This window comes from Podarcis erhardii (genome assembly GCF_964252035.2).
Source record: "Podarcis erhardii genome assembly, chromosome: 2".
NCBI lineage: Eukaryota > Metazoa > Chordata > Lepidosauria > Squamata > Lacertidae > Podarcis > Podarcis erhardii.
Window position 1 is genome coordinate 15,510,059 of NC_138498.1, and position 20,491 is coordinate 15,530,549.

The 20,491-nt window shown below is 45.3% G+C and overlaps 2 protein-coding genes and 1 long non-coding RNA gene across 6 annotated transcripts; 1 reads left to right on the forward strand and 2 right to left on the reverse strand.

Moving 5' to 3' along the window:
* Positions 1–3,947: 3,947 nt before the first annotated feature.
* Positions 3,948–11,609, reverse strand: ATP5F1B (ATP synthase F1 subunit beta). The gene is made up of 10 exons (XM_081849748.1): positions 11,452–11,609; positions 9,391–9,573; positions 8,562–8,736; positions 7,674–7,795; positions 7,205–7,389; positions 6,666–6,824; positions 5,898–6,020; positions 5,369–5,581; positions 4,970–5,171; positions 3,948–4,183 (listed from the first exon to the last, which is right to left on the reverse strand). The coding sequence occupies exons 1-10, from the start codon at positions 11,576–11,578 to the stop codon at positions 4,086–4,088; spliced, it is 1,587 nt and encodes a 528-aa protein (XP_081705874.1). The 5' UTR covers positions 11,579–11,609; the 3' UTR covers positions 3,948–4,085.
* A 1,188-nt stretch (positions 11,610–12,797) lies between these two features.
* On the reverse strand, positions 12,798–18,106 carry ATG101 (autophagy related 101). 4 transcript variants are annotated; one of them, XM_081850525.1, is made up of 3 exons: positions 17,955–18,106; positions 15,015–15,271; positions 12,798–14,038 (listed from the first exon to the last, which is right to left on the reverse strand). In XM_081850525.1, exons 2-3 carry the CDS (start codon positions 15,264–15,266, stop codon positions 13,634–13,636), a joined length of 657 nt encoding a protein of 218 aa, XP_081706651.1. In that variant the 5' UTR covers positions 15,267–15,271; positions 17,955–18,106; the 3' UTR covers positions 12,798–13,633. The 4 variants fall into 4 exon arrangements, with proteins under 4 accessions (XP_081706651.1, XP_081706653.1, XP_081706654.1 ...); XM_081850527.1 differs by having other exon boundaries at positions 15,015–15,267; positions 17,955–18,099; XM_081850528.1 differs by lacking the exon at positions 17,955–18,106 and adding an exon at positions 17,776–17,914 and having other exon boundaries at positions 15,015–15,267.
* LOC309335479 lies at positions 17,929–18,624 on the forward strand. The gene is made up of 2 exons (XR_014153536.1): positions 17,929–18,017; positions 18,174–18,624. It is a non-coding gene; the product is annotated as an uncharacterized lncRNA (long non-coding RNA).
* Positions 18,625–20,491: the final 1,867 nt, after the last annotated feature.

Genomic DNA, 20,491 nt, shown 5'->3' on the forward strand with positions numbered 1-20,491 from the left:
TAACCTGAAGCGTAGGTAACCCGAGGTACCACTCTATTTGTTTTTCAGGCTGGTGTATCTCAGGCTTTTACACCACTCGCAACCCGATCATTTTTTTAACTGAGAATGCCAGGGGTTGAATGCTCCACCTTTGGCAATCCAAGCAAGTGCAGGTGTTTTATTTTTAGTTTACAGAAAGGATAAAAGATGTGTGTGTGTAAAGGAGGCCGATGAAACTGCGAACGGAGAGGTTCAAGAACTTTCTTGCACTCCCACTGATTATACAAGAGCCCAGGATTAAGCCAGTCAAGTTGATTTGCAACAGGTTCAAGAACAGAGAAACAGAAATGCTTCTTCACAGGCCACATAATAAACTTGTGGAACTGGTTATTGTTAAGTGGTGGTGACCATTAATGTAGGGTAGGGATGGTTCTGAAAAAGCAGTAGGGAGATTCATGAAAGATAAGGCTATGCACACTAATGGGCCATGGTATTTGTTGTTGTTTAGTCGTGTCCGATTCTTCGTGACCCCCTGGACCAGAGCACGCCAGGCACTCCTGTCTCCCACTGCCTCCTGCAGTTTGGTCAAACTCATGCTGGTAGCTTCGAGAACACTATCCAACCATCTCGTCCTCTGTCGTCCCCTTTTCCTTGTGCCCTCAATCCTTCCCAACATCAGGGTCTTTTCCAGGGAGTCTTCTCTTCTCGTGAGGTGGCCAAAGTATTGGAGTCTCAGCTTCACAATCTGTCCTTCCAGTGAGCACTCAGGGCTGAATTCCTTAAGAATGGAGAGGTTTGATCTTCTTGCAGTCCATGGGACTCCCAAGAGTCTCCTCCAGCACCCTAATTCAAAAGCATCAATTCTTTGTCGATCAGCCTTCTTTATGGTCCAGCTCTCACTTCCATACTGGAACCAAATCCTGGGAACACTCCAATGGGAGAGGACTGTTGCCCTCAACCCCTGGTCTTCTGCTTTCCAGAGGCATCCTTAAGTTCTGCACAAGCCTATTATTACCGGGGTGTTTGTTTGTGCTTCCTTCTTTTAGAGTGGTGCTTTTAGTGTTTGACTGGGTAGTTGCAACATTGCCTTTGCATATTCCTTGTTAGTAGCATTGAACCTCAGAGGGAACATGAGATACAGATGTTTTAAATCAGGCTTCCCCAACCTGGTGCTTCCCATCTGTTTTAAACCATTACTCCTGTCTGCCTCAGCCAGTGCTGTGCAGCTTGGAAAATTTAGATACACAGAAACGAAACATCTGGAGGACACCACACTGGGGAAGGCTGCTTTAAATGAACAAAACCACTTTGCATAAATGGTCCCAACGTGCTTACGTTAGCTAGTTTTGCTTAATGTATTCTGCTTCTACTGCTCATGGGGAGGAATAAAGAGGAAAAGCATAGCCCTGAAAGCTCAGAGTACTGGAAATACTCTTAAACCTCTCCTTTGAGATTTCCACAAATATTAGCCACATGGGTTCAGGTCTGTCTTTTCAGGCTTAAAGGCTTTAGAGTCGGCGTGTAAAATACTTAGAAGGCAGCTCCAATCCTACGCATATTTACTTTGAAGCAAGAGTACTTTTGTTTCAGTACTGATGCTTTAAAGCAGACTGTAAATTGCAAATGAGAAAACCTGCCCAGGGGTGTTCATAATTCCGTCTAGAAATAGCCCCGATAGAATCCAGCTATGCATGCCCCTATGCCGGCCTAAGCAAAGACCCAGTTATTGCAGTGATGTCTCATTGCAGCCACAAGGGGGCACTCTGAAACAGGCCTATTGCAAATGTACCGTAGGCCCTACCTGCTCAGGAGCAAGTTAAAGGGTAAAGGGACCCCTGACCATTAGATCCAGTCGTGGCCGACTCTGGGGTTGCGGCGCTCATCTTGCTTTATTGGCTGAAGGAGCCGGTGTACAGCTTCCGGGTCATGTGGCCAGCATGACTAAGCCGCTTCTGGCGAACCAGAGCAGTGCACGGAAATGCCATTTACCTTCCCGCCAGAGTGGTACCTATTTATCTACTTGCACTATGATGTGCTTTTGAACTGCTAGGTTGGCAGGAGCAGGGACCGAGCTCACCCCATCGCGGGGATTCGAACCGCTGGCCTTCTAATCGGCAAGTCCTAGGCTCTGTGGTTTAACCCACAGTGCCACCCACGTCCCATGAGCAAGTTATGATAAAGATAACCTCAACCACACAAGCAATGGTTTTTTGTTTTTAAAATGGTGACCAGAGGCAATCTGCAACCTGCACTCTCACTCCCGCCAGCAGATTGAAATGGAGCAGTAAGATGGTGAAATTGCCAATAGAGCAATTACATATCCCAAGGGCTTCATCTGAATTAATAACACATTACTTGCACACCACAGCAATCATGACTTCTATTCTTTCCAGTGCAACAAAGCTTATTAATACATTTCAACATCTTTTAAGTGAGCTCCTGGCACTACCAAGATGCAGGGTTACCAGCCTTCAAGACAAAATGAATTGGCATCTGTCTTGTCTCAGTAGACAAGACTGCACCTTTGGGTGTGAAGCCAAGCTGCAGGAAGGCTGATACAGGAGAGACATGTTTTGTTGCAGTTGGGGCAAGATGAAGGCATCAACAAGAGGTTAAAAAGCTGCTTTGAAGCAAGCACTAACCCCATAGTTTGATCTTTTAGAATAAATAAATAAAAATAAAAATCTTCTCTTTAGCCTCCTTCCTTCTCTTTTCCTTCCTCTTTTAAAAAGCTGTATAAACCACTTATTGGCTGGATCATTGGTGTAACTTAACTTGAGTGTTTTAGGTTTTTATTAAAAGAGGCAGCCAGGGAAAAGGGTGGAGCAAGGGCTGGAAGATACATAGAGATTGCTAGGCAATGTGGTTCTCCATTCTTGATACTGAAGTGTTGCAAGAACCTTTTGATGCTTGAACATTTGATAGTATCCCACTTGAGTTTTCTGGAACGCAGTAGCTGCTCTGCAAAGTACAGCTCCTTTCCGATATGGTATCATTAGCTGTGGTTTAAGAATAAAAAATGTTATGGTGGGGAGGGAGGGCAAGACCAGATGGAAAAGTCTCAGTGCACACATACTACTGTAGCATAGAAACTGCAGCAAGCTTATGTACAGGGCTGTAGTGCACCATGTTTTTTAGAGGAATAGCCTTCCACTAACATTAAGGATAACATGAGATCCTACTTAAATTACATCCAGCTTACTCTGTCTTAAGAATGTAGGTGGTTTGTTTCCTTCAGTTACCACTGATCTTAGGTCTGAAAGAAGTGTCTAGAAACCACCATGTGTCCTACAAGTTTGTAACGTGCGAGGGACGTTAGGGAGCACTTAAAGGCACACGCAACCTACTCTCAGCCCGTTGAGATTTCTTATATATACTTGCTAGACTTGATGCTGCTTGCAACAGGCAAAATATGCTAGCTCTTCTATTTGTAGTGAGGCCAATAGTTCTTTTTTGACCAACTAGGATTACTATATATCTAATCAAGTTTTAAATTAAAGTATGTGAGGTGTTACGCTTTCCCCTTCATCTGGCCAGATCATCTACCACCTACTAGATGCCAAGGCAAGCAGAAGCCTACTAAGATATCTGGATTTTTCTGCTGCTACTGATCACAAGGTAAGTGCACATCCAATAAAGTTGTACCACTCAGGATAAATGGGATAGAATAAAGTCAGTCGCACATTCTGGTTTCATTTTGGAAGCTGCAATGAATTATCCATCATGTTTATCTAGTAATAAAGACATTAAGAAAACAGCTAAGATTGAAGAGGCATTTTAGGCCTAGTCTCCAGGGAATTTGAGCTTGCAGATGAGTAACTGGCTGCATGCCAGCACATTAATCTTAGGAATGAGCAGGTCTACTGTTGGGGAAATGACAAGCAGCAGTTAAGGGGCAGAGAGAGTCAGCAAGCTACAGCAGAAGTGCTATTACCTCCCACGTCACCACTTGCAACATGACATGCCACTTCTACGATCTCACCAGAAGTTTTATTGAAAACTTTAAATACTTTGCAGACATGTTACACGACTTCCCAGTTGGGAACCTGGACAATATGAACCAATGGAGAGTCTGATGCAGAACAATTCCCCCCTCAGCCACAGACTCATTGGTGCTCTTCAGCCAGCTTCTCAGCCTTTGCCACAGCTTCCTCAATAGGCCCCACCAAGTAGAAAGCCTGCTCAGGGAGGTGGTCATACTCTCCTGCAAAGGAAAAGAGATGCAGCAAGTCAGACAACGAACTGTTCAGGAAAAGCAGCAGATTGGCAAACTTGTTTCTGGGCAGCATAAAGTGCTGACATGCAGATCTGCCCAGTTCCCTTTTTGGGGTTCCCTTCCATGCTACGGAGGATAGAAGTGGTAAATCAGTATGAACTGGCTGGAGCCACCTGCAAGCCCATTGTAGAGGGCCATTTATGATTACCCAAATTACCATAAATTGGGTGCAAGTGCAAACTGCTGACATTGTATAGCTGAAGGTGTGGAATGCTCTCCCCAGGGATTATACCTTCATTATACACCCTTAGGAACCAGGTAAAAATGTTCCCCTTCAAACAGGCTGAATGATCTCTTATACCCTTTAAATGTGTTTGTGGGAAAGGGGAGGATTGTTTTGCTCTTGCTTTTATTATGTACAGTGGTACCTTGCAAGACAAATGCCTCGCAAGACGAAAAATGTGCAAAACGAAAGAGTTTTCCGTTTTTTTGAGTCGTTCCGCAAGACGAATTTCCCTATGGGCTTGCTTTGCAAGACGAAACGTCTTGCGAGTTCTTGCGAGTTTGTTTCCTTTTTCTTAAAGCCGCTAAGCCACTAATAGCCGTGCTTCGCAAGAGGAAAAAACCGCAAGACGAAGAGACTCGCGGAACGGATTAATTTCGTCTTGCGAGGCACCACTGTACTTTTGTGTTTATTCTGTGAACTGCCCCAAGATCTTCGGACGAAGAGCGGTATACAAATTTAATAAATAAAATACCAAGATAACTTCTTACCTGCCAGGATCGCTTGGAAGCCCTTGATGGTTTCCTTTAGGGGTACCAGCTTGCCTGCATGGCCAGTGAAAACTTCAGCAACCTGGAAGGGCTGGGACAGAAACCTCTGAATTTTACGGGCACGAGCCACGGTAAGCTTATCCTCTTCAGACAACTCATCCATACCCAAAATAGCAATGATGTCCTGGAGGGACTTATAGTCCTAGAAAGAACACAGGCATGTGACCAAAAGGCACCCTGAAGGAGAACAGGCCATGCACCAAATCTACCGTACATTCTGCCTTTTGAACAGCCATTGGTACTACCAGTGAGGGTAAAGTTTATTGGCATAAACCAATATTATTTTATTTTTTGCACATGAGATATTAAGTAATTGTGTGCCTAATCCACCCTCCTCACCTGCAAAATCTTTTGCACCCCACGGGCCACATCATAATGCTCCTGCCCCACGATATTGGGATCCATGATACGAGAGGTGGAATCGAGAGGGTCCACAGCTGGGTAAATGCCCAATTCAGCAATGGCGCGAGACAACACAGTGGTGGCATCCAAGTGGGCAAATGTAGTCGCAGGGGCTGGATCAGTTAAGTCATCAGCTGGTACGTAAATAGCCTGTGAAGAGAAAAGGCTTACTATAGTGCCATATTGCATATGCAAGCACTGCTCTGCTTCCTTTCTTTTAGCAAATGTTTTGTGCCACTGGGGAAGTGGTAATTCTGTATTGATCTGTTTTGGATGTTGTATGTGATGCCAATAAAAGGTTTGATGATGATGACTTTAAATGTTAACCATCTGAAGGAAGAAAAACAGCTGTGTTGGATCAAGGGGGAGAGCAACTGGATGAAGTTTGTTATTAAACAAAGCACACAGTGAACTTCGTGGGCAGTTCTGCCATCCTTAGAGAGGGACTTGTTTTAACAGTTGTTACCTGCACAGATGTGATAGATCCCTTGCGAGTTGTTGTGATTCTCTCTTGCATGGTACCCATATCAGTTGCTAGAGTAGGCTGGTACCCCACAGCTGAGGGAATTCTGCCCAGCAAGGCAGACACCTGGAAGAGAAGAAATGTGCAGTAATTGAACACCAGTGTGGCTGACAAATATAAGATCTTCTAGGTAAAGGTAAAGGGACCCCTGACCATTAGGTCCAGTTGTGACCGACTCTGGGGTTGCGGCGCTCATCTCGCTTTATTGGCTGAGGGAGCCGGCGTGGCCAGCATGACTAAGCCACTTCTGGCAAACCAGAGCAGTACATGGAAACGCCGTTTACCTTCGCGCTGGAGCGGTACCTATTTATCTACTTGCACTTTGAGGTGCTTTTGAACTGCTAGGTTGGCAGGAGCAGGGACAGAGCAACAGGAGCTCACCCCGTCGCGGGGATTCGACCCGCTGACCTTCTGATCGGCAAGTACTAGGCTCTGTGGACTATTTGCACACCTGATTTTTACACACGACTGGCAAGAGCTGTAATTGGTTTTTCAAGCAGGCAGGAAACGAGTATGGCAAAAAACAGAGGTCCTAACAGGAAGAAGGTACCGAGAACTAGAAATTTCTACCTTCAAGGGATAGGGGATCCTAAATACACCTGGAGACATCCAACACTCAGGACAGAAACTCATTTTAAAGACTGAGGCTTTCTCACTAGCAAGCTTAATTGAAGCTTCTGATGGAGGGTGACCTAGGACATCCAGCCTTACCTCAGATCCAGCTTGTGTGAAACGGAAAATGTTGTCAATGAAGAGCAGTACATCTTGACCTTCCTGGTCCCTGAAATATTCAGCCACGGTCAACCCAGTTAAAGCAACCCTGGCACGAGCACCAGGCGGCTCATTCATCTGTCCGTAAACAAGTGCGACCTAAAGGATAAAGAGGGAATTCATTATGGGCTAGAAAGTTTCTATGCCCCTCATCAGCCCCTCCCAGGTCACACCAAGGTAGCTTCAAATGACATATAAAAGTATTTCCTCCAAAGGCAGGCTCTCGCTACTACAAATGTTAACAAGAAAGCCTCTTCAGCCTGTGTACTTCAGTAATTCTGTTAGCTTCCTATGAGCATTTGGCGCAAGGTCCAGACTAGATATTTAGAATTCTATAGACTAGTCTCAAACACAGCAACCAATTTCTGGTGAAAGCTACCAAATCCCCTTTCCAGATGGCAGATAAAGTCAACCAATACTGAATTCTTGGGGCCTAGATTAGTCCCTTCCCACCTCCGTAGCCTGAATAGCTTGCTCACCTTGGATGTGGTATCCTTCAAGTTGATGACTCCAGATTCAATCATTTCATGGTACAAGTCATTGCCTTCACGAGTTCTTTCCCCAACACCAGCAAACACTGAGTAGCCACCATGGGCTTTGGCAACATTGTTGATAAGCTCCATGATCAGTACTGTCTTGCCGACACCAGCACCACCGAACAGCCCTGGGAAAGAAAGTCAGTTTAGTATTCAGCCTTTGATTATGCACCCTCTATCATTCTCCTCCTTTTCCTTCTCAGAAATAAGAGTGGCTTCAGCAATATCAGAAGAACGAAAGTCATAAATTTACTCATCAGTGAAGGAAACAAAGCCGTTGTCAGGATTTTAGGTTCTAACTGCCTAATGGAAGAGGAACACAAATTGTTGGGGCAGGAAACTTGGGCATTTAAGGCACTGACCACCCTACCCCAGATAGAACCTATTCCACATGGGTCCTCTGGTAACTTACCAATTTTACCACCTTTGGCATATGGTGCAAGGAGATCTACAACTTTAATGCCAGTCACAAGGATTTCTTGCTCAACACTCATCTCAACAAACTCTGGTGCTTCAGCATGAATAGCAGCAAGTCTGCGAAAGAAAGAAAGAAAGGAAGGAAGGAAGGAAGGAAGGAAGGAAGGGAAAAGACAGTTGGCCACACATTATGAAAAAGTGTGCTCTTATATTGGGTATTCACAAAGTGTTCACCAATAATTCTTATACCCAGGCTCCAGTTTGGTATTCACACACTGTGCCTGCTTTAGGCCAAGAAGTCTGCAACACTATGGTTTCATTTGTGTTTTAATCATAGAAAAACTGTCTAGTTTTAGTTTAGTAAGAGTTGGAGCAGAAAAAGCAGGATTTGAAATCTATACACTAAGTTGCATAAGAAAAATGCAATATCTAAAATATGTATTTTGAACAAAACTTTTTTTTATTTTAGATTAAGTTTATTTTCATTTTCTAGCATGGAGTGCTAAAACTAATGTGTCAGCAATAGTAATATGTTATACAGGAACTGCTCCACAGATGCACAGTTAGCATGCTTCTATTAATATGGTTTATAATTTAGCACTGCATTGCTTAGGCTAGCTCTTAATGGAAAGAAAATGCTGTCCAGAACTTCTAAGAACTGCGAAATTAAAGAATGATCATGAAAGAAATAACTGCTGGCATAGCTTCTGCTATAAAATTCTCCATACCCTCATAAACAGTAGGGGTGCTCTGCTATCTAAGCTCAACAGTTGAACATGAAGACAGCAAGAGTTCTATTAAATTGAAAATACACTAATTAACATGCTTTTGCTACCAGCCTATGAATGGTTGCCTATCATTTAACCATCAGATTCACACTTACTGTTTGGTTGTTATTGGGCCTCTTTCATCAATTGGCTCTCCAATCACATTCATGATTCTGCCAAGGGTCTCAGGTCCTACAGGAATTCTGATGGGTGCACCAGAGTCCAAAACTTTTTGGCCTCTCACCAAGCCTTCAGTACCATCCATAGCAATGGTACGAACCGTATTCTCACCTACAATGGAGAACAAACTTTGTAAGTTGCATTTCTCTTTAAGCCCGATGAGTGCAAACACATTTCAATATTTAGAGGGGGGAAATACTCCGTGTTAATCCTCTGTGGTAAATTGCTAAAGGAAGCTTTACTTCTGTTTGAGAATGACATAAACACTGGGCATGGAAACAATGTACTTTCCATTTAACATACACAGAGAAGAGAGCTAAAATTCAGTACATTGCGTTAACAGTCTTATGACTGAAAAAACACTTCAGTAAAGATGTATTTCAAAATTAGAACATTAAAGCTCATTACAACCAGATATCAAGGTCAAGATGGAAAGGCAAGGGATCTCTGTGTTTGAGAATTTCAAATAGGTAATCTGCTCCTTATTGTGTTGGGCCATAAAATGCCAGTGCCCTCAGAAACGCCTACATTCTCCTGGGTTGGCGACTGGTAAGTAAAATTGGGCCACAACACTGACCAATGCCACCAGTCAACACGGCCCTGTGTCCAGTTACCTTCTGGTTAGCAGTGGGTTTAAGATTCCTTCTCAGATCATAAATATGGCTTCAGCAAGCTCAGAAGAACGAAAGTCATTTTACTGATCATCAACGAAGGAAGAGTTAAAACAGGACTAGAGAAAAGCCAAGGAATACAAATGGTGCTTACCTAAGTGCTGTGCTACCTCCAACACCAGCCGTGTATCTCTGCCTTGCACCTCAAGTGCATTGAGGATCGGTGGCAGGGCATCATCGAACTGGACATCCACCACAGCACCAATGACTGCCACAATGCGCCCAGTGGCCACTCCAGCTTTAGCTGCAGGAGCCGCCTGTGCAGCATAGTTCCGGCCTAGAGGACAACCATGGCAGACATGACGATTAAGCGGTTATCACAGAGTACAGTGGTGCCTCGCAAGACGAAATTAATCCGTTCCGTGATTCTCTTCGTCTAGCGTTTTTTTCCTCTTGCGAAGCAAGCCCATTGACGGCTTAGCGGATTAGCGCTATTAGCGGTCTAGCGGCTTTTAGCGATCAGCTGAGAGGCGGCTTATCAGCGGAACAGCTGATAAGCGGCTTAGCGGCTTAGGAAAGGGGGGGGAAAGCGGAAAAAACCCGCGGGAACTCGCAAGATTTTTTCGTCTTGCGAAGCAACCCCATAGAGAAATTCGTTTAGCGAAGCGCCTCCAAAACGGAAAACCCTTTCGTCTAGCGGGTTTTCCGTCTTGCGAGGCGTTCGTCTTGCGGGGCACCACTGTATTTCCCCACCCACTAGGCTGCAAAGGAAGCAAATGTGACAGGAGTTAGCTCAAGACTCCCACCCTTTTGGCCTGGAGAACCTGCTGAATCAAGGAGAACTTCAGGCTGTGACCTTGTAACCCTCATTCCCAACTCCTTGAGGTTACCAATGTGAGACTAAGTCGAGAACAAACTGCTCCCAAGCACAAAACATGGATCCCATAAGCCAGTTTCCAGCTACAGAGATCCTCCACTCCAGCAATATATGCCTTTTCTACTTGTCTCCCTGTACACTGCAGACACTCTGCAAGGAAGCTCGCTCTATGCTGGCCTAGCTGAGTCCAGCACTGGCAACCCAGACCCACCTCCCTCACTACTCCAGGAGCAACCCCCCCCCCACTTTCTGGCATAACCTTCCCTTAAAGCAGCGGTTCTCAACCTGTGGGTCCCCAGATGTTGTTGGACTACAACTCCCATCATCCCTGAGCTCTGGCCTTGCTAGCTAGGGGTGATGGGAGTTGTAGTTCAACATCCTCGGGTGACCCACAGGTTGAGAAAGGCTGCCTTAAAGGCCAGGCCCCTTAATACTGGCCACCTTGTCGAAGGTGAAAACAGAGGCACTAGTCTCGCGTGCTTTGGAAACGCTTGCACACCCCGACACACTGCGGAAGCCTTTCCCCATCGCCATCTTCTTCGTCGGCTCCCCTGCAACAACCTCCGCTGTTAAAACAGGCCACCTTCGCTTCCCAGTTCCAAAAAAAAAACCCCGATCCTTGCCTGGGGCCACGCGTCGCGTGAAAGGGCAGCCTTGCGCTCTCACGTCCACGGGGCTTTCGCGTGCACGCTTCCCTAGGATTCCTACGTTAGAAATGCCTCCGAACGACGGTTGCTGGGAGGGGGCCCCGTGTCCTGCATTTGGGGGGGGGGCAGAGATGCGTGTCGTCCCTCCCAAACCCGTAATAGAGAAGTCTAACATTTAAGGTAGCAGGTAAAAAGGATCTGAACAGAAACACCGTGGATGTTAAGACCGGGAAGTCAAAATGCTGCGGGAATATTGCGAATTGAATTTGTTAAATTGTATGAAAATCAATTAAAATTTACGACAAAAAAGGAACGCGGCCGTGGGCTAAGTGGGGCTCATCCAGAGGGGCCTCTTATGTTTTCCCTCCCTAATAATAATAATAATAATAATAATAATAATAATTTTATATTTAGACCCCGACCATCTAGCTGGGTTTCCCCAGCCACTTTGGATGGCTTACAGCGCGCATATATATATTATAGATAGATAGATAAGAACATAATAAAAAGCCTGACTGCAGAGATTTGACTTAAGCCAGCAGCAAAGGCCCTGCAGCCTGAAAGGCAGCTCCTCCCGCCGCAGAGGAGCAGATTTGCAGGCCCACGCCGCCCTGGCAGCGCTTCACACCCGCCACTAGGCCCCAAGGTGACCCCGCCCTCGGGCGCCTTCCCTCGCCCTCCGCTCACTCACGGGCCTCGGTGGCAGCTGAGGCGACCCCGCCGCGGAGCTTCAGGAGGTCCTGGAGCGGGCTCCGCACGCCCCGCCGCAGCAGGGAGGCGGCCGAAGAGGCGCAGCAGCGACCCGCGAAGCCCAACATGGCGGCCACCGGCTGACTGAAAGAGCAACCGCCGCCGACAGCCTCAGTCAGCTCCGGCTGAAGGGTGGGATGGCGCCGTCCGAGTCGGCTATTGGCCGGGGAGTCTTCGGCTCCCTGAAGCTTATTGGGTCAGCTGCCTTGTCACTCACCCGCTGGAGCAATCGCTGGGTGGGAAGGGCTAAGCGAGAGGGGAAGGTGCCATGAGGGATGTGCCCAGTTAGTAAGTAGCCTATTGGGCCAGGGATCTGCTCTTTATCACTCTAGCTCTCCGCTACAGGCTGGAGCCGACGCCTTTCAAGGAAACCCGGCTTGATCATTGTTCGGAATTGTGGAAGTTCCCGCCCTTACGGATATGATTAGTCAAAGTAAGGGAAGGCGGGTTTAACTTTTAAGCGTATACCAAAGAGACTGGATTGAGCACGTGTCCCAGATTTGCCCTTGCTTTAAACTGGAAGTTTTCAACATTTTATTAGGTCGAAGGGCCACCAGTAAAAGCGAACCAGTAATTTCAGATTCCAATTAAGTTTGATATAAATGCACGTGTATCTGCAAGAAAGGCTGTGATCGTATTTGAACACACTGATTTGTATGCATGTAAGGGACGCGGGTGGCGCTGTGGTCTAAACCACAGAGCCTAGGGTTTGCTGATCGGGAAGGTCGGCGGTTCAAATTCCCACAATGGGGTGAGCTCCCGTTGTTCGGTCCCAGCTCCTGCCCACCTAACAGTTCGAAAGCACATCAAAGTGCAAGTAGATAAATAGGTACCACTCTGGCGGGAAGGTAAACGGCGTTTCCATGCGCTGCTTTGTGGACAAATGCCGGCTCCCTCAGTAAAGCAAGATGAGCGCCGCAACCCCAGAGTTGTCCACGACTGGACCTAATGGTCAGGGGTACCTTTACCTTTTTAAGGCTGCACGTGTATTTCCAGGTTGATTTGCCTAAGAATGTCTGTTACATTTGTACTGCATCCTTCCTCCAAGGGTGTTAGGCTGCCACAGATCAGTTTCCTTTCTTTCTTTTTATTTGCACAGCAAGCCCCCAAAGGCAAACTAGGCTGAGACGATGATTGGTTAAGACTCAATGGTGAACTTTCTAGCTGAATGTTGGACTTTGAATCTAGGTTTCTTCTGCCCAACTCCATACTGGTAGACACTTTCCCAACCTTTTCAGTGTATGGCATCTGAAAACTATTATTGTATAGCATATACACAGGCAGAGATTTGGGTTTTCTAATTTTAATTCTCAGACTATTATACATTTACGTTACACTGGAAAAACAAATACAAGTAATTGAAGATCCTTATTTTTAGAAATGCAAGTGCCTGACTTCCAAACTCTACTGAGAAATAGCAACTGTGGGGTTGATGAGGACTAGATTGGCAAGTTAAAGACAGCCCTTTGAACACGTCTTTCGGACTTAGCTCTTCTTTGCAACCAGGACTCACAAGGAAAAAAATGAGTCTGCAGCCCTCTACTGCCCTAACTGACATGTACAAAACAGGGAGACTTATAATCTTATTCCATTATCTTACAGTCAGAGGAGGGTCAAGGAGAAGGAGTGGTTTATCAGGATGAAAGGCACCCATTTTGCCAAGATAAGTAACCCCAGCTCTGGCAGATTTCCATTAACAAAAGACTCTACGGTTAATAAATAAAGGCATCTGGTCATGGAGAGAACCAAGCTGGGAGTTATCATCTGTCCTATAGTAGGGAAATGCTCACGAAAAAATACACACTATTTTCTCCCATGAAGAGGCACACCTTCTAAGCTTGTAGAGCTAAGTCTAACAGAAAAGGGGGCTGAAGGAAGAATCCTGGTTTCCTTTTCTGCTGTGAGAGGCTGGGTTTCACGTAAACTGGTGTACTGAACCCAGGAGTCAGGGCTGGTTCTGTCTTGGCCCTGGAGATACTTGGAAGTTAATAAATTAGAACAGGGCACCTGGATATCAAGACTCCCAGATTTTCTGGGAGAAAATATGTATCTGGTGCTTTTGGACAGAAAGCCAGTTGCTCATGTTGCCTCTCAATAATGTCAGGTCTACAGTCTCATGGAGATCAGAGTGCCAGGGTATCCTTGATGAGGCGCCGCATGGTTGTAGTGACAGAGGTTCCAAGTGAGTCAGTGATCTGGTAAGCAATCTTGTACAGGTAGGGCTGGACATCCCGCAGCCCCGTATCAAAGACATTGTCCACCTCAGACTGGGTGGGCATCTTGGGCAGGTACTCATGTCGGTTCATCACTTCTACAATGTTGATGATCTTCTCACAGAGCTTCTCACCAACCTTCTCACGACAGATCTGCCGCTCCTGCTCATTAGCAAGGCTCACCACGTTCACTTTGACCGTCCACACTTCCCATGGGATACACTCGTCAGAGAATGGCCAGCGTGATTTCTTCTTCTGGTAGAACTCCAGCGAGATCTGGCCCATGCCATCATTGCCCGAGTTCCGCAGTGCATCCTGGGAATACAGAACCACCAATGGACATTTTACAATGCTGATTCCCAAAGACCTTCACAACATATAGAAATCACTGCTCCCTGTACCAAGAATCATGCTGTGCATCCACATTCAAGGTGGATAGACAGTTGTATGGCCAAAATTTCATACGATTCGAAAGCTTTTCAGAACTCTGAAGATCAAGCACGTTTTCTTGACTCCCAAGACTGAGGATTGCTCAAGGCAATATTTGCTAAAAGGAGTTAACTCTGGTTCCAGTCATCAATCGGCTGGATGGTTTTACACTATACAAGACCCTCTCTTTCTACATTCATTCCAGTTCTTTTCCTTCAGCCCTACATGGGCATTGTCATTCACTGTGCCTGGCATCCATTTTACTTTCTCATATATTACCAAATTTCAAATTTAAACATCCTACTGCTAAGTTACCAGAATGCAGATTAAAAAATATGTCTTCCAAATTATGTACATTAATTGATAGTATGTGGGATTTGTATGATAGAAATCTAACCCAATTCCACTGAACAGTTGAGCAAAACAATGTGCTTATAAAACTGGAGACAGAAGTCTTTGGTGTCCTAAATCCCCTTATTCAAAAAGGTCACAACTATCACCCAGCCATGCTGTACAAAACACTTGTTAAGATATGTGGAGAAGGATTCCATGCAGACCTGGGGACAACTGCAAAAAAGACTTGCTGGACACAGAAAAGGAATGGAATTATTGGGCAAATTTATATGGGACGAGGTGATTTTGCAAACTATCCAGTAGCAGGCTATTTAGGGAAATGAGACTGGAAAGAACTTGGTCACCAGTGAAGGTGGCAAAGGACTAGCGTCACATGTTCCATTCTCTTGGTCACTGCCTAAACCTTGGTGGCTCAATTGCATTTTGGAAAAAGTGAAGTTTTTAAACCGTCTTCATGGGCAGTCTCATGTACTTAAAAAAATAAACAGTGAGTAATAGCAAGCATTACCTTGAATTCCCCAACAGCTTTTCTCAATGCCCGGTCAAGCTCATCGGAAGTAACTCTAACATAGGTAAAATCAATGAAGTCACAGTCAACATCTTGTGTGCCGACTGTCCCAATGGAGTAGGTCCCTTCCTTCTTGTAGTGGAACTTTCCTGTGCTGCGATGGAGCAATATGGTGTGCAAAACAGCAAGCATCGCTTCTTCAATCTGGCGTCCCTCCACCGATATCTCCAGTACCTCTGAACGGCAGTTCATCCTGGCTTTTGCAAAGGAAAATAGATAAGCTGCCCTCCCATTAAAAAAGCAGTGCAACCAAAACAGAGAATGGCAATATTTATGGAGGGTCGGAATACCCAACAGCAAAGTGTCAAGCTATGAAAGTGAACTGAGCTGGTTTTAAATGAAAATAACAAGCCTGGGATAAAACAACTGTGCAAATGGGAGAAGAGGGGGATTTTTGTGATGAAGGAGAATAAAAACACTTGATTTATTTTCTTCCTCTGCAAGGGAATCAAATTATCAGTGTAACACAAAGAACAAAATGGCAACACCGATTTGTTTTGTCTTCCTTCTTCCACATCAGCAATGGAATTCCAACTGCAAACTCTCTTTCCCTCAGAGAATTATGGACACTGTAGTTTACCCCTCACAATGTTACAATTCCCAGAAATCCTTGACCGAATTACAATGCCCAGAATTCTTTGAGGGGGGAAACGTGCTTTAAGTGTGACTTAAAGGTAGACCTTAATGTCAAATAGCAGCTGACTTTAAGCAAGTGTCCAGATTGCCCTCTAGTGGTTTCATGTGTGGCTTCAGTTTGGAAATGCCCCTGAATAAGCTGAAATTCATTGCGGAGATTCCTTGGTGATCATTTAGCAATACTTCTGCTAGTAAGCTTAAATTATTTTTGTTAACAATTCAGAGGTTTTATTATAATGAGAAACAGCACTGAAAAATATCTTATTTTCATTCATCCTTTTAATCCATGCTTCATATATTTTAATCTGATTTTTAAAATATCAGAAAAGACACAGATATAGCCAGACTGTAGGCTTGCTATCTATTCCTGATTTAATATTAAAATTGAGTGTTGCTAAATAAGAAACCATTGCTTGAGTCCCAGAAGGGGTGGGAGAAATACCCTGGACTTTTGCTCAACATTTCTAAGTTCATACAAAAACCTAAGTAGAATTAAAAGAAGCACAGATTAATCTTGTGAAACTAGCTTGTGCATATCATCCTCCCTGAACTAGCCTGAACAGTCATGTGAACAGTTGCCCAGGGAAGGAGTCTTGTAGGAAGGTGCACCCAAGGATGAACAGAGAACAGAACTTTTATACTTTTTAGAGATGTGCAGAAGAGGGAATTTTGGAAGGTTCAGCAGTTCTTACCTTCACAGCACTGCCAGTGCAACATTGTATACAATCCTATGTGACTAATTTATGTAACAATGCATTTTAGGAATTACCATTTTTCTATAGAAAATACGGGAGCAGCAAATGTTCCATTATGGAAAATGTTTCATGCAGAAAACTCAAGCAGAAGCTCTGCCTATCATTTCATCTGCATGCCAGGAAAAAATTAATGTGTTTATCTTTCGCAGGTCAGCAGGTCAAGTAAAGTACACGCACTAGGTTGTGATCTGACAACTTGAGAAGCTATACTGAGCTACTTGGCAAGGCTGCTGTAAAAACAAATAACATAGTGCATGATTAAAGCAAGGTTGCCAGAGTAAGTGGGAAACCAAGATTCAAATCTCTGCTCGGTCATTAAGATCACTGGGTGACTTTAGGACAATCACTACCTCTCAACCTAACTTACCTCACTAGTTGTTGTATAGATAAAATGGCAGAGGAGAACCATGTACACCTTGAGAAACTTGGAGGAAAGGTGGGATATAAATGTAATTAATTGTAATTGTGAGTTTTTAACAGGTGCCATTTAAGTACAGTGCTAAATTACTCAAAAGGCATGTGCTTAGGGCACAAGCAACACAGCCCTCCACCCAAAAAACCCACATAGGCATTTTTGAAAGAATATGATTTTTTTAAACCCTTAAATCTGTCATTATGGGGGACTCTTGAGAGACTCTTGAGAGTCCCATGGACTGCAAGAAGATAAAAAATATCCATTCTTAAGGAAATCAGCCCTGAGTACTCACTGGAAGGTCAGATCGTGAAGCTGAGGCTCCAATACTTTGGCCACCTCATGAGAAGAGAAGACTCCCTGGAAAAGACCCTGATGTTGGGAAAGATGGAGGGCACAAGGAGAAGGGGACAACAGAGGACAAGATGGTTGGACAGTGTTCTCGAAGCTACCAGCATGAGTTTGACCAAACTGCGGGAGGCAGTGGAAGACAGGAGTGCCTGGTGTGCTCTGGTCCAGGGGGTCACGAAGAATCGGACACGACTAAACAACAACACCTTGGGTTACATACGCTTCAGGTTACAGACTCCACTAACCCAGAAATAGTGCTTCAGGTTAAGAACTTTGCTTCAGGATAAAAAACAGAAATCGTGCAGGAGGTCCCATTAGCTAAACTGGTGCTTCAGGTTAAGAACAGTTTCAGGTTAAGAACGGACCTCCGGAGCGAATTAAGTACTTAACCCGAGGTACCACTGTAATGATCAAACCAGTGATATTTTGGAAACGTACATCCAGTTTTTCCCCCCTCTTTAATTTTTTCCCGGCCCCCCAAGAGAGTGAGGCTCTAATCTATAGCTTGTTTAGCTTATACGTAAATCCGGCGCTGCTCGCCCCTTACCAGTTTTGTGGCTTATCAAGGCGCCATCAAAGGCCACGAAGCCACAGGCGCGAGCGGGTGGCGACGGTTGGTTACCAAGGCAACCAGCAGGCCGAGGGGCCGCGCGCCGCTCAAGGCCCGGAAAGAGGGAGGCGAGCTGTCCCCCAACCCCCCTTTGGGGAGATGAACTGGAGACTCACCTGCCCTAACCGCTGATGCTTCCCAGGCCGGACAACTTAACCCTCGGACCAGCCCAACTACAGGTGAATGGGAAGGGGGGGGGAGACCTATAGCCTCTTAAGGCAAGCCGATGCTATTCTTCCTGCCGCATCCTCTGTGATGTATGTAACGATAGAAGGGTTGTTACGTAACCGATGCAACTCGTTTTAGGCGTGGCTTCACTCCTTTCTCTCTTCTAGGGGTTTGGGAATGCAAGCTCCCCCCCCCCCGCAGTCGCTCGTGGTACGTTCCAACAAAACAAAACGACGCGCAGCGAGAATGGAACGTCACAAGGGCGCCACTTCCTGGTCCTGCAATATAAACCGAGCTCTGTGTTGCCACCTATAGTTCCGGTGATGGGATCGTGCTGTCAATTGAAGGCTTTGGGGCTTAAAAAAATACCCACTTATCTATACATTAAAAATACCTAAAGGTTTTTTTTCCCTTTTCAAAATCCGTATAAGGACCGAGCTCTGTGTTGCCTCCTATAGTTCCGGCGATGGGATCGTGCTGTCATTTAAAAGCTTTGGGGCTTAAAAAAAACCCCACTTATGTATACATTAAAAATACCTAAAGTTCCCCCCCCCCAAAAAATCTGTATAAGGGCAATGCGTTTATTAGGCCAACTATTAAATAAAAATGCAAACAAAAGAGTGTGCAAGCTTTCAAGTTTTCCAGAATCCATCAAGCTAGATGGTAACAATCCAAAGGAGGTCGGGCTTCTGTACAAAGTTAAGTACAAAGACATACCACCATTGTTGCCCGCAGGCTTACATTCCAGTAGATTTATGCTCTTGAGGATCAGGACATTGGGGGTGGGAGGTTTCCAGTGATGAACCACACCTTGGGGAGCAGTCCACACTGGAAACCGCTTTTGCTTATTAGGCATCACTGTGCTGGTACTTTTCTCAAACGCCATTGTCACGCGTGGGGCACAATGTATGATACCACGCCGTATCTCCCTTGTTTATAACGCTGTTCCGTTCCACGTGCAATTGTAAAGCGGAATACAAAATGGGAAAGTCTTAGTTCGCTGCACTGTCTTTATGACGCCGTGTGAGAAGTGAATCTTGCTTGAAAGGTGACTTAAAAAAAAACCAAACACTTGCATGCCCACGTCCACACACAAGTCATGCAAGTTAACAGACAGAATTCTCTCTCCACTAACATGCACAGTTGAGGGTGGGGAAGAGGCTGAATGAAAAGAAATGGCTATGGGTGGGAGGAGACTCTTACACACACCCTAGCATCCTTGCTGGAGGGGGTGACACTTTTGTAAACAAAAATCTGCCCTTTTCCTTTATGGGATATCCAAGAGCCTATATAGAGTCCTTACGTAGGTTCCCTATTGGTGGGAGAAAATAACAGAGGCCAACCAGAGAATATTGAGAAGCAAAGCAGCTAGTAAGCCTGATCTTTATTAAGCTGTTGCAACAGGGTCCCAACTCACCACACGCAAGAGGGAGGAGGAACCCAGAACAATGGCACACAAGGCCTTATATGGACTTGTGAAATTGCCACCCTGTAGATCAAGACCACCCCCCAGATACATCATACCTACATCACAAAAAAGGCAGTCTAAAACAGAAATTTGAATAAAACAAAACAAATTCCTTCCAGTAGCACCTTAAAGACCAACTAAGTCAGTTCTAGGTATGAGCTTTCGTGTGCATGCACACTTCTTCAGATACGTATCTGAAGAAGTGTGCATGCACACGAAAGCTCATACCAAGAACTGACTTAGTTGGTCTTTAAGGTGCTACTGGAAGGAATTTGTTTTGTTTTGACTATGGCAGACCAACACGGCTACCTATCTGTAACTAGAAATTTGAATGTTGTTCTTCTCCTGTCTGGCAGGTTACTTGATTGGATACCCTGCTTACTAGATTGCATTGCCTGGGGAGCCTGGCCAGTCTTTTGTAATGATAAATACTTAGTTCCTGGGCCATGTCACAGGCTCACACCCTATTCAAACACAGACATACCCTTAAGACAGGATTTGTGAAGGAAAAGACAATGGGGAGGCTTTTCCAGTTTGACCTTGCAGAGAAAACATTTGGTCAGTTTGGGAATCAAAATAGTTTCAGGTCAGTCTTTCTGTGCTGATCTATGTACGTGCTTGGTTGGTACAATTATGAACATTACCATATATCTAAGACTTCATAAGAGACGCGGGTGGCTCTGTGGGTTAAACCACAGAGCCTAGGACTTGGCAATCAGAAGGTTGGCGGTTCGAATCCCCTCGACGGGGTGAGCTCCCGTTGCTCGGTCCCTGTTCCTGCCAACCTAGCAGTTCGAAAGCATGTCAAAGTGGAAGTAGGTAAATAGGTACCGCTCTGGCGGGAAAGTAAACGGTGTTTCCGTGCGCTGCTCTGGTTCGCCAGAAGCGGCTTAGTCATGCTGGCCACATGACCCGGAAGCTGTACGCTGGCTCCCTCAGCCAATAAAACGAGATGAGCACCGCAACCCCAGAGTCGGCCACGACTGGTCCTAATGGTCAGGGGTCCCTTTACCTAAG

What these genes read in the sequence shown, in the direction of transcription:
- ATP5F1B (XM_081849748.1), bottom strand. Translation starts at nt 11,578, where the DNA reads ATGTTGGGCTTCGCGGGTCGCTGCTGCGCCTCTTCGGCCGCCTCCCTG. An exon ending in GGAGGTAGCACAGCACTTAG is followed by an intron (nt 8,737 to 9,390) that starts GTAAGCACCATT and finishes TCTCCATTGTAG; the next exon opens with GTGAGAATACGGTTCGTACC. An exon ending in GGGTGCAAAAGATTTTGCAG is followed by an intron (nt 5,172 to 5,368) that starts GTGAGGAGGGTG and finishes TGTTCTTTCTAG; the next exon opens with GACTATAAGTCCCTCCAGGA.
- ATG101 (XM_081850525.1), bottom strand. Translation starts at nt 15,266, where the DNA reads ATGAACTGCCGTTCAGAGGTACTGGAGATATCGGTGGAGGGACGCCAG. An exon ending in AAGCTGTTGGGGAATTCAAG is followed by an intron (nt 14,039 to 15,014) that starts GTAATGCTTGCT and finishes CTGTATTCCCAG; the next exon opens with GATGCACTGCGGAACTCGGG.